General features: G+C 34.9%; 1 protein-coding gene across 1 annotated transcript in view; it reads right to left on the bottom strand.

Annotated features, from left to right (window-relative positions):
• Positions 1-495: 495 nt before the first annotated feature.
• Positions 496-16,098, bottom strand: part of LOC148196510 (serine/threonine-protein kinase TOR-like) — a 34,506-nt gene continuing 18,903 nt past the window's right edge. The window contains exons 36-56 of the mRNA XM_088094338.1: positions 14,820-14,888; positions 14,621-14,731; positions 12,093-12,233; positions 11,875-12,003; positions 11,628-11,793; positions 11,328-11,542; positions 10,099-10,305; positions 9,200-9,517; positions 9,003-9,083; positions 8,067-8,141; positions 7,918-7,984; positions 6,926-7,086; positions 6,630-6,803; positions 6,346-6,474; positions 6,175-6,258; positions 4,889-4,950; positions 4,737-4,809; positions 4,523-4,657; positions 1,863-2,036; positions 1,523-1,788; positions 496-1,323 (exon numbers count right to left, since the gene is read on the bottom strand). Coding sequence (XP_087950464.1) covers positions 1,305-1,323; positions 1,523-1,788; positions 1,863-2,036; positions 4,523-4,657; positions 4,737-4,809; positions 4,889-4,950; positions 6,175-6,258; positions 6,346-6,474; positions 6,630-6,803; positions 6,926-7,086; positions 7,918-7,984; positions 8,067-8,141; positions 9,003-9,083; positions 9,200-9,517; positions 10,099-10,305; positions 11,328-11,542; positions 11,628-11,793; positions 11,875-12,003; positions 12,093-12,233; positions 14,621-14,731; positions 14,820-14,888 — 2,856 coding nt within the window. The 3' untranslated portion in view covers positions 496-1,304. The remainder of the gene's footprint in view (positions 1,324-1,522; positions 1,789-1,862; positions 2,037-4,522; positions 4,658-4,736; positions 4,810-4,888; positions 4,951-6,174; positions 6,259-6,345; positions 6,475-6,629; positions 6,804-6,925; positions 7,087-7,917; positions 7,985-8,066; positions 8,142-9,002; positions 9,084-9,199; positions 9,518-10,098; positions 10,306-11,327; positions 11,543-11,627; positions 11,794-11,874; positions 12,004-12,092; positions 12,234-14,620; positions 14,732-14,819; positions 14,889-16,098) is intronic.

The raw sequence follows: 16,098 nt of genomic DNA, 5'->3' as shown, positions 1-16,098 counted from the left end.
ATTGTGAGATTCCACACGAAATAGATATATTACATTAAGATTAATTAATTGGTTAAATCTTGATCAATATTTTGTACAACAAAATGTTATTTTCAAACCGTGTCGTTGTGGGGGACACAATTGTGTTGCGTCACATGGTCTAAAATCATTATCTTTTTCTCTTTGAATTTGTTTTAATAAAATAAAACAAAAAATAAAACAAAAAACATATAATATATTGTTTTGTTACGTGATAGCCTCAAACCATTCTTGCATAAACTTTTGGGCACAGTTTGGTAGAGTGGCAGTGCATGTCTTTTCAGTAACTAAAATGATAGTTTATTTGAGATTTAAAGTATGAACTCAGTTTGTAGCTCTAACATAAGATTTTACAAAGAAAAATATTCAAAATGTAGTACAAAATTTACCAATATTGTTATCATGAATATTGGTGACTAGCTAATTTTCCCCACCATGATGCACCTTACTAGAAGCAATTTGCTGAAGTCATTAAAATAATAGAATGAAATAATGAATTCAAAATTTATTTGAAACTAGTGAGTTTAAAGGTGCCCCACTTAATAATTGTTATAGTAGACCAATAGATTATAATAAGCTCTCTCAGGTGAAACTGTTATACAAAGGAAATGGACCAAATTATAATAAATAAATAAAATACAACGGTGAGCTATATCAGAATATTATCCCATATTTTCTTCTTTCTTTCCTCTGCTGCCCAAGTGGCCTTGCATTTAAGTGTGCCTCTTTGTACACGTAAGCTCCAGATTAATATAACATACTCGGGTTGTGCTGAAAGCCTTCAAGTAAAAGTTAAAATAAGATTACATCACTACATTCCTGGCTATTGTAGAAGTTGGTTGATGATATTTACTAGAAGAAAAATGAAATGCATGGAGAGAAATTCAAAGTTGAAACCCAGAAATCGCATTCATGACCAGCACGACATCAGTGTAATCATCATTCATGTGGGATTTCCCAGCTTTGTACTTCAAAAAAAGCCTTGTCGCGCCTATGACCTCGCTCTATGTCCATCTTGTACGGGACAGATTACTAGACACATTCCCAATAAAAAGATCATATTTACAAAGACTCGGTTAAAATGGTCTGATCTACAAGACCAAGCATATGTAATAATGCTTCCATTTTTTCATTGCAATGTCAAAAGACAAATGACTGTACATATACATACATTAAAGATGCTAGGTAAAAGAAAGGAGGGGAATGAGGGGGGAAAATGGACATGGATCTCTGGCAAATTTCTATTATGTACAGATTATATACAATATTTACTACTTCCTCGTGATTTACCAGAAAGGACACCACCTGAAACAAGTAGAGAAATCAGAAATTTAGAAGTCATAATGTGAAGAAGACATAAAGGTTTATAATCTATAGCAAACCAACTATTTTAAAAGCTTAAGCGGTTAGGTAACTACACATGGTTTCATATCACAATTCTAACTTGCCTTCACACACAAGAGCCTAATAATTTATAGAAAATTTCTAAGTTAAGAGACCATACCCTACATAATTTTGGCACAGATTTTCATGTGAGGAAGCTTGGATAATTAACTTTTGAACTTGCAACTTAACAGATAAAGCATGATCAACTTCCCGAGTGTCTCCAGAAATTAAGCTACTATGGTCTGCGGCATGCTGAAGGGAGTTGTTTGACACTGAAGAACAAGTTGAAAAATCCCGGCCAGTAAGCTTATTACTCATGCGAGCCATGACAACCACAGCACGCTCGTTCAGAACCTCATTGGCATCACCAAGCTGGTTAACAGCCTATATGCAAAGGTATATAAAATGAGCATCATTAATCAAAAAGCAAGCAACAAAATAATACAGTATGAAGATACCTGTAAAAGTTCCCTTTCACGGGCACCACGCTGAGGGTGGGGAAGCTCTCTATTTGGAGCAGATTCCTCAGTATTTACAACAGGAGGTGCATGATTGCTAGTAAGCATAGACATTTGTGGAACTTCATTGAAATTAAAAAGACGCCAATTTATGAGAGGATCGTGTACAAAGGCCTGAATACCGGAAAAAGAAATAATCCATTATTTATTATAAAAATTCTCAACAAGCAAACATAACATTGTGAAAAGTTAATGTTGTAATTAAAGGAAAATCTTCCTAATTAGAGAAAATATCCATAAAATCTTCCTAATTAGAAAAAATATTTGTAGGATCTTTTAGATTATTTTTTCCTTATTTCCCGTTTTTAGAATATTATATTGTTACAAATAAAGGTAAGGAAAATGTAATAGAAATGAATGATAATAATAAATTCATTCTCTTTTCAAGATGGTACCAGAGCTCCCGATTGGGAGCTGTGTTTCCGCTGCAACAATAGCCACCACCACCATTGTTTACTATCCTATCATTTATAACTATTGATTGCGTTCCAAGGGATGTTTAAGGTAAAAATTATTCCTTTGGGTCCTAGTGATCTTCCAAATGGGGTGGGTGCAAATCGGTTGGATGGTCAAAATTTCTTACAATGGAGTCCGTACATTCAAAGGATTCTCAAGGGACATTCAAGACTAGATCACATAGATTGCGAAGGGCCAAGACCAGACGACACTAGTTTTCCAATTTGAGACAATGAAGATTCACTAATTATGACTTGGATGTGACATTCCGTGATTCCTGAGATAAGTCAAATATATATGTTTCATTCTTTTGCCAAAGAAATATGGGATGATTTACAAGGTACCTTATCATTAAAAAAGGATTTTGTTGCATGCTATGACATTGAAAGCTTGATATTTATTACAAACAGAGCTCCCTTTCCATATTAGAATATCACGAAATCCTGAATGGACTTTGAATTGAATTAAATCAATACTAAACAATAAAGGTGTGTAAAATAGATGTTGTCGCACATGCTTAAGTCGTGGAAAGAGGAATAATCTTTAAATTTCTCCATGGCCTGAGTCATGAGTACGATCCAATCCGGGTACAAATCTTAGGAAGAGAAAAATTGCCAACCCTATCAAAAGTATATTTTATGGTAAGAGGAGAAGAAACTCGAAGAGTTGTCATGCTTGATGGGGAGATCTCCAACACAAGCTTTTCATGGAACGGGAGTTCACAAGAGAGCAAATGCCGGAGGAAAGTCGTTTTGAAAAAGGTAATCGTGGATACTATTGTTCATACTGTAGATGATCTAGACATACCAAAGAAACATGTTTCAAACTCCATGAAAGAAATAATGTTCTCGAACACATGATAAACAACAAAGGGTCTCCTCAAAGACGGGTATATCATACTACCTCAAAACAGGAAGCAATGGTTGAATCAATGAGTAGCCCTCTAGATCATGTACTCTGTCCATGAAAGGTAAGATTTGTCTCATTACTGTTGCTCTTGTGTCTCAAAGTATTTGAATTCTTGATTTAGGAGCAACTTATCACATGACACCTTCTCGTGTGTCCTTCAACTCATATGGTAAAACAAATAGAGAACAACTTATTGCAATTGCGAATGGTCAGGATATACCTATATGTCACTCTAGGAATATAATTTTGGAATCATCTATTGTATTAAAGGATGTTTTAAGATGTTTTATATGTTCCACAATTAGTCAAGTCTTATCTCTATGCAAAAACTCAAAGGATTTAAATTGTTCAGTAACATTTTTCTCAACTTATTGTATTTTTTAGGACCTTGTCACATGGAAGAGGATTTGAACGGCTAAGGAGCAAAGTGGGTTGTATCTGTTGGACTTTGATGACCAAAGCAAAACAAATATTATGAGCCAACAAGTTACATATTGAGACGTGGGCAAATTCCCAAATATGACTACATCATAAAAGGCTTGGACATCCTTCATTCAATCTTATCAAGTTCTTATTTCCCCATTTGTTTACCAATGAGTCTATTGAGTCTTTTAATTGTGATATTTGTCAGTTGTCAAAACACCATCCATGCAAAACTAAAAAGAAATTCCATGGAAAGGAAAAAGATAGAAAGGCCTAAAGTTATAATATTCTTTGCTTTTATACAAAGAAATATATATACATTGCTTATGAACCACAAATGTATCTATGAAAGAAATCAACCAATATATTAAGGATCAAGAGACTTTGTTAACTCTTACAATTTTCCTGTATAATTCAGCCAAAATACTTATTAGCAGCCAAATCGAGAAGTGCTAAACCTCCCAATACTTATACCAAATGATGTGACAGCCAAATTAGCACCATCAAGTACTGAATTCGATTTTATTAAATAATAAAAAATAACGCAATGTTTTTAAAAGATTTTATTTCTTCACATCAAATTTGATGATATGGCAATGTTGACCAGCACTGCCACATCAGTTGGGAAAGAATGTTTCCTCAACAAATGGAATGTGTAGGGTTTCTAAACCAGAATTTACTCTCAACTTAATAATTAGTTTCAAATTTCAATGTAAAATCTGAAATCATCCCATTACACTGCTTTCATCATTCAGAAATTCATAAACTGAAGATAATCAAAGAGAGGTCAGAGGGATGTAAGCCATATATACCTCCATCATGGCCATAACACTATCTTTATTTGTTCGGAGAACTTGCATAACATTTTCACAAGTTGAGCGAAAGTTTCCCTCGATACCACTAACTTCCATGGCTTTCACAAGCATTCTTGTCAACCGAAAGGGGACCTAAATTGTGACTTAAAAGATAAGACACCGTAATAATCACCATCATCCAAAGTTACAAATGGTTAGTTTATGAGTGCACCTTCTCTGGAAACTTCTCGCGGTTCATTGATGCTTCAAAACAGTCTCCAAAATCTATGTGTAAAATCTTCCCACTGCAGAACATCACAAGTATTAGACACCAGAAAAACTTAACTAGTGACAATATACCAAACTTTCTTTATCAAATGCTACCTAAACCGATGTAGCATAAGATTGCTTGGATGGCGATCGCCTAAACCAAGAAGGTATCCAACCTAGCAAAATCCAATCACTATTTTAGTTCATATTAAACAATAACAGGAATAGAGAAGTATAACTGAGATTGGCAACTCATTCAGAATAGTAAAGCCAGGATATCTTATGAAAATGTAATAAAAAGGATAAAAGTTGATACTAGAAATAGGAATTTCCAATCTGATTACATTGGTTGCTGAAGGATGTATAAATTAGATAGAAAATCCAAAGAAAAGCATGCCAAAATTTTAGAACTGATCAATTTCAATGGTAGGAAACTGTGCAAAAACGAAATGATTGGTTGGACAGCAGAACAGTCTATTTAACTCCTTAAGTTTTCAAAGACTTAACCTGTAAACTCAGAAAAGTTACCTAATATAAAAATTGTTGGAAGTCCCACATCGACTAGAGATAAGGCCAATTTATAATATATAAGTGAGGTGCAAACCTCACCCTACAAGCCGGTTTAGTGGGGTTGAGTTAGGCTTAAAAAACCCACTTTCTAATATGGTATCAGAGCCATGGTTAGTGCCTATCCTAGCGAGTTCTAAGTGGGCATTCTATTCTTCTATTCCACCCGCAATCGGGCCGCTATTGGACCACCCAATTTCTACTATCACGCACGAGATGTCTATACCTCGGCGTGAAGGGGGTGTGTTGGAAGTCCCACATCGACTAGAGATAAGGCCAATTTATAATATATAAGTGAGGTGCAAACCTCACCCTACAAGCCGGTTTAGTGGGGTTGAGTTAGGCTTAAAAAACCCACTTTCTAATAAAAATAATATTAAAAAATCCATTAATGAAAGATATGCATAACGTGATAGTCATAACACAAAAATAATTCAACATTTCAACTTTTTAACAGATAAAAGAAGCAAAACTTTTCATCAACAATTGAGAAATTCACCAATACATATTTGTGTGTGTGTGTGGTACATATATAAATCAGTAATTGAGTAGGAAAAAAAAATGTTCATAATAGCTGTTATGCAAGCATAAAACTCTGCGTGTCCTAGTGAGATAAGGATTTTGTCGTATATAAAGGTTTGAAAAAGCTACTTGGAGGGACATCTTACAAATGTTTTCAAAATATAATAAAATCTCAAGTTCATAAATATAAAAGCTTCAATGAAGCATATGTTCTGCATTCAACCTTGTACATGACACCAGTGGATTATAGAGTATATAAAAAATGTGGCAGGTAGATACAAGATTACAGCTTATGCGTAGTAAGAACACACCATGCTCATAACTGCCAAACTCCTTGTATAATTTGTCCTCCTCTCAAGCCATATCTCAGACGTCCGACTTTTCAACCAAAGTACCTAGGAGTTGGAATGTTGTGAAACGTAGGGTAAGTATTATGAGATAGTAAACGTATAATATCTGAAATTAGCATAAACATCACATACCCTTGATAGGTCATTTCCTTCTGTATTGTTCAAAGCATGTTCAAACACCTCCACTTTAGCTATAAGAGGCAAATGATCATAATCAGGCGCAAAACTGAGCATGCATTTGTGTTCCTGATTCAAGGTTATCTGTACAAGAAGGATAAGACAATTCAAGCAACTTAATCATGGAAAATATCATATTTATCAGTTGACTATAACTACATTTATACCTAATCATTAGTAAATGAATGCAACAGGAACTATGGAAAGAAATGGATAGAAGAAAAGGGATTGTAACAGACCTTTCTGGCATCTCTATACTCCCGGATAAGATGATGCAGGGTATCACAATTTGGGACCCATTCAATTAAACCACTGTTTGGAGACAAAGGGATTACAGCATATCGCTCAATAGACAGATCTTTCTCTGCTGTTTTGGGAGAATTCTCAAGCAGAGTATTCACTAAACCAAAAAGCTAGCAAAAGTAATGGTAGAATGTTTGTTAATTTGTCAAAATAATAAACCTAGAAAAAATTAGAAGGTAACATATATATAATAACAACATATGCCCAAAGGCAACCACTGAAATGGAAATACCTGCATGACACGTTCGTCCTGGCGTAAATCCTCATGACCCTTCAATAAGAAGGCATAATCATCACCATCACTCCCAAGAATGGTTAACTTCCTAGGTCGTTGCTTAGATGTTATGACAACAAGTTGACGAGCAAATGATGCAATTGTAACCACCGGTGCATCTGGAAAGAGGATATGGATGTGTTAGTAGACCAAAGGATTGAATCCAATAAAAGCTATCAGTAGTAGATAATAGCCTATGGTGGGGAGCCAAAACTCGGCCATATAAATATCGCAGATGGTAATGCAGCCTACGGTGGAAAGTCATGACAGAAAAATTTATACACTAAAACAACAAAAATGACATACATTAAGAAAAGCATGATGACAAACTAATTTCATAAAATTTATAAAATTCTCGTAATTGTCATCACATAAAACCTTAAACATGATTCATAATAACTAGAGTATGTCATTTAGTAATTTGAGGATGCATTGCTTTGGTTTTGGGTAATAATTGGGAACAATGTTTTATAAGTAAACATAAGAACAACGTACAAATATTTTGTAATGAAATTTTGCAAAAAAAAAAAGAGCACCAACTAGATGAGCATACGGAAAGAGGAGAGAAAAAACAAGGATAAAAGAAATAGAAGTTACTGCCATAGACGACTCAAAGGAGACTAGACATAGAAAGACTAATTCTCTAATGCTTTCACAGTCTAGTGTTCTTGGTCACCGAAGAAGAAGGTTCATATTTGTAAAGGAGAGCTAATTCGAGGCTGAGTTATTTGAAATAGAGCCAAACCCAAAATCATGTTTTTGAAAAACAAACAAATAAAGGAAAGCCCAATATTCCAACATAGGTGAAAATGACACAAGACGACATAAGTAAAAATAGCGGATGACAGTGACTAGCAAAACTGTCACCTTACCACAATGGCACCACCACAACCACCATTTGATAACAACGAATCTAATCCAGCATAAGGGAAGTAATGAAACTAATTTACCAGCACGGTATGTCCCGGGAACAGCAAGCTCCAAATTACGGCATTCTAGCAATTCCGGAGAAACAGACTACAAAGAAAATGCATAATATTGAAGGTCCATAACAATGACAAAACAAATTAAAGATTGAGTGAATAAGTATTACTCGTACCTCCAAGTCTAAAGTTGTAAGACTTTGAAGTTGCTTATCTATCTTTCTGAATACATGATAATAGATATCCCAAGCCTGATAAAGAAATTATTAGAAAACTAACGTCTTTGAAGTCCATCATTTCTACATTTCTTAAGGATACAGTATGTAGGAAAATAATCTTCCCGGGTATTCTCTGTATGGTCTATAAACTTGTATCTAGTTTTGTGAGTTACAGTTGCATTGTTACAGTTACAATAACTATCATTGTCAGACAGTTAAATTTAACTCTAGTCCTGATATTTATCAGAATGATTATGATTGGTATGTGACTCATGTTTACCTTGTATTTTACAAGTAGTGTGTACAGAAAATACCGTCATGCAATACTAGCAGTGATCAATCACCAGTGTATTGGTAAAACAGGATCTGTGTCGCCAATTTCAAACAAAACCTTGGCAGACTTCAATACAAATTGGGGACAAAGAGGCAAGACCCAAGAATGGTGATACAATTTCCAAGAACAAATACGCAATGAACATCTTGGACAATAGGATTCATGGGTATCAAACTTATTGCAGTCCTATGGACCCTAATGTCAAACTTCTGTGAAACCAAGGGCAACCACTCAGACCAACAGGTACAAAAGATTGATTAGTTGTTAATCATCCAATCAACTTTGCAATTAGTTGGTAAGTCAATTTCTTAATTCTCATGCCACTGCAGAGGACTCTGGAATGTGACAGTCATGGGTATGCAAATGTAGATTAGGTAGGTTCTCCTGCTATAAGTCACTTGCAAACAACATTATTCATTGTATACCTAAGGCACACGGATCCTTCTACATGAGTCATCTAGCTCTGTCTCTCGTTCTCTCTATCTCTCCAATATCAATATCTTCAAATAATCGTTATAACTAGTAATCTGCTACAATTTTACAAGTCCAAATTTTGATACCTGGGTCAGCTCAGCATCTTTCCCAGTTCTCTTATAATTCATACAACACTCATAAGCCTCTAGCAATTCCTGTCGATAGGCCTGAAATAACAATAAAAAAATTAAAGTGATAACACCAAGGTTGAAAACTATGAAAATGTAAGCTTGCTTTCCAAAATGGTTAATATATTATAACAACAAACAAAAGATTTCAACACCTCAATAAAAATTCTCTCCTTTATGGTGACATTGTTTTTCACTGCTCCTTCTTCAAGCATTTCATGCAATGGCTCCAACACCTTAAGCATCCCTTCAATATTATGCTCACCAAAATACAAACGGCTAGCTTCTTCAAGAGCTTCATGCCACAGTTCATGCCAAAGAATAGCAACTCTGATCAGTTCCTTTGATACAAGTTGAGCCTGATCCACTAGTACACCACTGTGCTGCCGAACTTTGTCAACAACTTCCTGAGCTGCAGCCTTCCGCAAGTTGCTTATTGATTTACAGGCCACGAGCAAAGGATACATAAGAGCCTACAAAAGAAATTAAACAATGTTGACATCTAAATCAATTGAAATGTATTGACATGACATTGACTCATGGCATTCTGAAGGACTAAATTTGCACATTGGGTTGGGACCCAAGAGAACCAATTGACTATAAAAACATGAAGGATTAAAATTGCGCATTTATGACATCAAAGGTATCCAACTAGCACAATTGAAACTTGGGGACCAAATGTGCAGTATTCATCCAAGCATAAAAATTTTATGCTTCCACAGGTTCACAATATCTTTTGTGTTCAGAGGTGTCTCAAAATTAGAAGAAAACACGTATATACATACACTCATTGGATAATTTAGGAAACAAGCACAGCCTATTCTAGGAAACAATACCTGAGATTCCGGGATTGATATGCTAGTAATAAAACCAAGATACAACCGATATAAAGAATTAAAACCAATAGGAATAAAATTTGAAACGTCCTAAAATATTTCGACAGAATAAAATCTAAAACTTCCTAAAATATCTCAACAAGGTGAAATCTACAAACTGATATTTCTAAAAATATCACAGGGAAACAAGTCCAAGTTCAACATGCAGTCATATATACCTGTGGATGATTTTGCCCAATCCGAACCAATAGTGATTGTATCAACTCTCTCACAGCATGGTTATTAGAGTGTATCCTGGCAATTATTTGAGGTAGAACAACTAGCCAAGTGTTAATATTAACTAGGGAAAATCCTTTCTTTAGGGCCATTTGTACTTCTGCTGTAGCTCCATGGTTGAACCACAATGTCAGAAGTCGAAGAATATCCTGCACAGCCCATGCAACAGCAAGTTAAAGATTCAAAAGAAAAATATTATCATATTCCACTTGGACTACATCCAACTAAGATATCGCAAAAAGTTCAGTCAGAAGAAAAGTAGTTCGCAACATATAATAACCACATAACCAACTAAGTAGAAAGTAAATTTCTGTTTTACTATTTTCAATAAAGTACGGCTGCACTATAGAGGAAAAATAAAAAAGATGCCACAAACTTACTTAAAAATGTGTATGTTCCGCTTAAAACATGAAAAAGGAAAACCAAAAGGCATAAAATAAATGAGCCATCTTAACTATGTCAATGTTACCCATCAAAATAATTACTTGCTATCTCATATAAAACAAGAGAAACTCAAAATAAAACCAAAAGAAAATTGATTAAATCAGCTTAAAATGCCAGAACGTCATCCCTTCCAAATATGAAATACAAATGTAAGAAATATCACATCATTATGAAAAAATCCTCTTTATTAAATCCGAATTCATAGATGAGAAATATTGTCTACCTTGAAAAAAATAGATGCTAAAGTCACAGGCACAACAAATTCTATCATGCAGCTAAAAGCATACTTTGGAATGTCATATGTGAGACATGTTAGAATCCAATGAAATGCGATGCTTAAGTCATATTGATAGTCCTAAACATTCTTCACATGGAAGTCAGGTTACAATCAGTCATTCCGCATGAGCCTTGGCAAACTGCCAGATTTTAAGCACCAATTATTTGCACTCAAGATCTTCACAATTTTATGGACAATAAGTGAATTTTAAGAACAGATATTACAGGTAAGTCAAGAAAGCAATGCTGAAATTTATAATAAAGAATCAAACACGAGAACATAAGAGTTTTTGCAATCTTTTGAATACACTTATTAACAGTGTATAACACGGCATGATTCAGTGCATACAATCATTCCTGAACCCAAATTTTCTTCATCATTGCCAGTATTGTCCAAATTCATAGATACATGTGTGGATGATTTAATATCATAACAGAAATTATAGCTTACCTGTAAACTACCATCGACACCTTTGGAATTTGCTGCACATGCTATAGAATGAAAGTATCCTGTTACAGCTGCAACAACAAATTGTGCTGCAACATCAGGGAAACCTCTTAAAGTGTAATGAGACATCACTGCTGTGTTGAATAACGCCCATTTATGCCAAGCTTTCCCCCATTTATTTGCATACTGAGTAGCTTTTGTGAAGGCATTAAGAATATCTACAAAATTGAAACTAAATTTAGAAAAAAAAATAATAATGAACATCATTTTATGTTTGAAGTCAAAACTATGATAACTAAGAACCTTTAATGGATTCATCAACCAGCCCAGGAGAAAGTGACCACTGCCAGGAGCCAAGATTTAGATATACACGAGCAAGGAGAGGAATACTGGGATTCAAACCGCTTGTGAAGCTTGATGGATTAACTGGTTGAATGTTGGGTGCACTTGAAAGTTCCATAGATAAATTCTAGGTCACAGAATGCACGCAATTAGTGGAAAATATTTAATTTCAGATAAGCTCCCACTATACAATAGAATGACATAATACCTGAAGCCTAATAAATGCTTCTCTGCGCTTTGAATCCTCTCCAAGAGACCACTGGTACTTCAAGTATGCCAGCATTACTTGAGGATGGCCATGGTATTGTACATTTTCGGGAGACTTTTCAGGGTCATACTGATAGAATGAACAATAACTTGAGTTGGGCACACAATAATAAGGAGTAACATATAGCAAACTACATAGATCTGATATATAGCACAAACCTGAAGAAGCTTAACTAAAGTAGATTTTGCCTGGCTAATCCGCCCACTTTTTCTGCAAAGAGAAGCAAATTTGAGCCAGGTTTCAACATCTTCCACAGGAGGCAGCACAAGTGCTCTAACAACCAAAAGTGCCTGCCAAACCTGCCACCAAACACAATAAAGTTAGAGTAAGAAAAACCAATCCTAGTTATGCAAAATGCTAATTCCAAGGATACACTTAAGCTGAGATTGCAAGAGCTCATCACGAACTCCGGTTATGAGACTTAAACTGAATATTCAATATCAAAGTCGAAAGTTTTAAATCACAAAAAATAGCCACAGTATCACAATGGACCTTTGTATAGCTGCCCTTCAAACTCCAGAATTTCTGTAACATCTTGTTTCATATTTAATTCACTATAATGGTTTATTCCTGCAGAAAATCTTCAAAAATTGAATTGTTTTATAAATGAAATATCCATTTCAAAGCTTAATCCTCACTTAAAATCCATGGCATGGCACAGATCAACTGTAAGGGGTTGCAACATTTGTTCTTTCTGGAAAAGCCCAGCAGAGTCAAAAAGACCATCAAAGTCATAGGGACTTTGCGGCAAGTTCCAAGCTTATATCAGTTTTAGCAACCTTTTAGCTGCCAAATGCCCTAGCCTTTTTTCATAACAACTTGTTTCTCATTATCTTTCATCTATCCCTTGCCAAGCCCACCTCGGTTTTGTTATGCTTTCTATTTATTACTGACTTATTGTCCAAGCAATGACTTTGGACAACATATTGTTGGAAGTCGTACATCGATTAGAGATAAGGCCGATTTAGAGTATATGTGGGTGCAAATCTCACTTTACAAATCAATTTTATAGGGCTGAGTTAGTCTTAAAGTTCACTTCTTAACATAGTATCTAGAGTCAAGTTCTTTTAGAAAAAAATTATCGTTAAAATTATCGTTGGCTTTGCCACTGCCCTGGCTGCCGATGTCAGTGGCGGCGCCGTCTACCGCCACTGTCGCGAGAGTTCCAATTTCGACCGGCAACCACACGGTTTTGATCCTCTCAACTAGGCAACCGCCTTGCCTTCAAGGACGCCTTCATCAAAGCTCCAACGTGCTCTCACTTGCTTCTTGAAGTTAAGGATCTGCTTCCTTTTCTGCTATGTGTGGTGGGGCATCCGATCTCCTCCTACAGCGATTCAAATCACTGAGGTCGCCTCTTTCTTCTCTTTCAGGATTTGTGCTTAGTGCCTTGATTGGAGAATCTTTGATTTTTAGGGTTTTTCTATGTCATCTTCTATGTCGTCTTCGAAAATCATTAATAATTTGGTACATACGATTTGTCACAAGCTTACGTGGACCCCTTTCACTAAGTCGTTATGGGACCGAGAATTGATTATATTTGTCACAAGCTTGGTATATACGATTTGTATGCACCAACTTGAGGGGAAGTGTTAGATATATTAGATTATTAGATATCTTAGATAGATATCTTATCTTTATCTTTAGTTAATTTGTTATTATTCTTTATTTGTATTTTGAGTTTAGTCCATATTTCTTCTATGATAAATATAGTATCTTATGTGTATATTCAAAACAAAGGAGATTAATTCCACACATAGTTTTCACTATATTCAACATGGTATCATAGTCATTGTTAAAGCCTATCCTAGTGAGATTTGTTAGGCATATTGTTCCACGCGTTATTAGGCCGTATCGGACCACTCATTAATGTATAGTCCCACACACGAGATGTATATACCTAAGCGTGAGAAGGGTGTGTTGGAAGTCACACATCAACTAAAAACAAAACCAATTTAAAATATATATGTGGTTGCAAACCTCACCTTAAAGTCGGTTTTGTGGGGTTAAGTTAAACATAAAGAATGATAAAACTAATAATTTTTTAGTACTTTTTAGTTTTAAGCACTTATTTTGCATGTGATCTAAATCAATTGCATTTATTGATTAACTAGTCTTAGCACATAATTGAACATCCATGGTAAAGAATATTAATTAAAACCATTGCACATAAATGGTTTGTTATCGTGTATTAATTGAATTGAACAAAGCCATTGTAGTGCCAAGCATGTGAATTTGATAGTTCTGATCAAAAGCTAACAAAAATCTAAGAATCAAAGTACTATAGCTTAAAAATAATTGTCTATTAAAAATATTGTCTCAATCTTCTCTGCCACTTGTTGAACTGAAAATTAGTATGTATGTCCTATTTCAAAATAGTTTGTTTTTGCTCGCACCTCTTTCTGCACCATTACATTAAATCAGTTGATATAGGCGATCATACCAATCAAGACAACTATTGACAGGGTGAGATAAAGCCAGTGAAACAGTAATGATTAGGGCTTTCCGTAGACTCAATGTTAATGGCCAGGGCACAAAAGTTCCAGTTGTTGTTTTAAGAAATAATGAAATAAAATGTATGCATCCAGTTAAAACACTCTTATAACAATCCTCCAAAATTTAATTCATAAAATAATCATAATGTTTATTCATACGTATACATCTTAAGTAGGAATAATCAATCTACCTCTACATTGCTTTTGGCTCCTTGTATACGCTGAGTCCACATATTGCGAATGAGAGCCCGCCGCTCATCTGATACTCGGTCTCCAACAGGAAGTGTACGGTAATCAATGACCTGGAAGAAGAGAAGGTCTTCTCAATTTATATTCATGACAATAACATTGAGTAAAGGAAAGGAACTAAAAGTAATATTAGAGGTTAACCTCTTCTAGTTCTGATAGTTGTTGGACGCGAACCATATTGCTGTAGGCACGCTCATAACTCTCCAAAACCTGCAAATAAAATAAAAAATTATATAACAGATTTCTCTGAAAGGAAATGAGCTTACAGTAATGACTATGTATGTTGATGTTTCAATCCATGACATTCTGATGCACCACTTTTAAATCAACTGGTCTACTTGAATACACACTTGGGGCTACACATTGAGGACCTTTTTAGTTTTCTTCTCATGTTTTCTTTTAAAAGCATTTTTAAAATAATTCCATGAAACTCAATAATCATTTTTCATAAAAAAAATTCAAAATAACTTTTGGGGTTTGTTTCCAAAACAAGTGGTTTAGAACCCAAAACACAGAAACACTTAAAGATTTTTCCCATCCTGTTCTATTGTTTTGTGGTCTTGGCTCAAAGGTGTAGGTCATGTAGAGTGGTGCTGCATGTGGTGAAGCATGATCTAGGTGTATTCTCGAATATTGACTTACACTCTAACTCCCCTCACTACCTTGGCATAAACTGAGAAGTATCCAAGATTTATGAGCTCTAAGTAAACCATATCACTATTTGACGTGGAACTAACACACCACTCTTGAAGCTGCAATTAAGAAAGCTCCAAAGAGGCCAGAACTAAGGTGGATTTTCGACATGCCTAAGGCCTTTTCTCTTTGTTTTTTAAAAAGTAAACAAGTGTTTAAAATAGAAATGAAGCACGCCCAAAAAATACAAGAATATAGCAATATGAAATAAAATGTGCTTAGAGAAAGCCATGCAGAAAAAGTCATCAATAAATGTTTTTATTAAAGATTTCACATCGACTAATGATACAAACAAATTATTGTATATAAGCACGTACAAACCTTGCCTAGATGGACCCAAAAAACATCTTGCCTAGATGGACCCAAAAAACATGTTATCCGCTATCTGATATCAAAGTTTATCCTAACAAGATTTGTTGGGCCTAACATGTTATCCAGATCACCCACAAATATCCAATCTCTTGCTCTAGAAGTTCAATCCTTAGCGTGAGAAAGTATGTTGGAGATTTTATGCAAACCAATTTTGAGAGATTGAGTTACACCTAAAAATCCACTGGCTATGAATTTCAATGAAATTAGACATATTTATAGGCATACAAGACATCATTATTAAAAAAAATGAGAAAAATTAGTAAATGATTTCACCTTAAAGGCAAATCATTGCATAAGGTTTACGTACCTTAAAAACAAGGGTCACCTCATCCCACACTCTTAAGTTGTTAACAGA

This window comes from Vigna umbellata, chromosome 7 (genome assembly GCF_029865625.1).
Source record: "Vigna umbellata cultivar VRB3 chromosome 7, Vumbellata_1.0, whole genome shotgun sequence".
Classification (NCBI taxonomy): Eukaryota; Viridiplantae; Streptophyta; class Magnoliopsida; order Fabales; family Fabaceae; genus Vigna; species Vigna umbellata.
The sequence above is the reverse complement of the archived record's forward strand: the minus strand, read 5'-3'. Positions and strand labels throughout refer to the sequence as shown.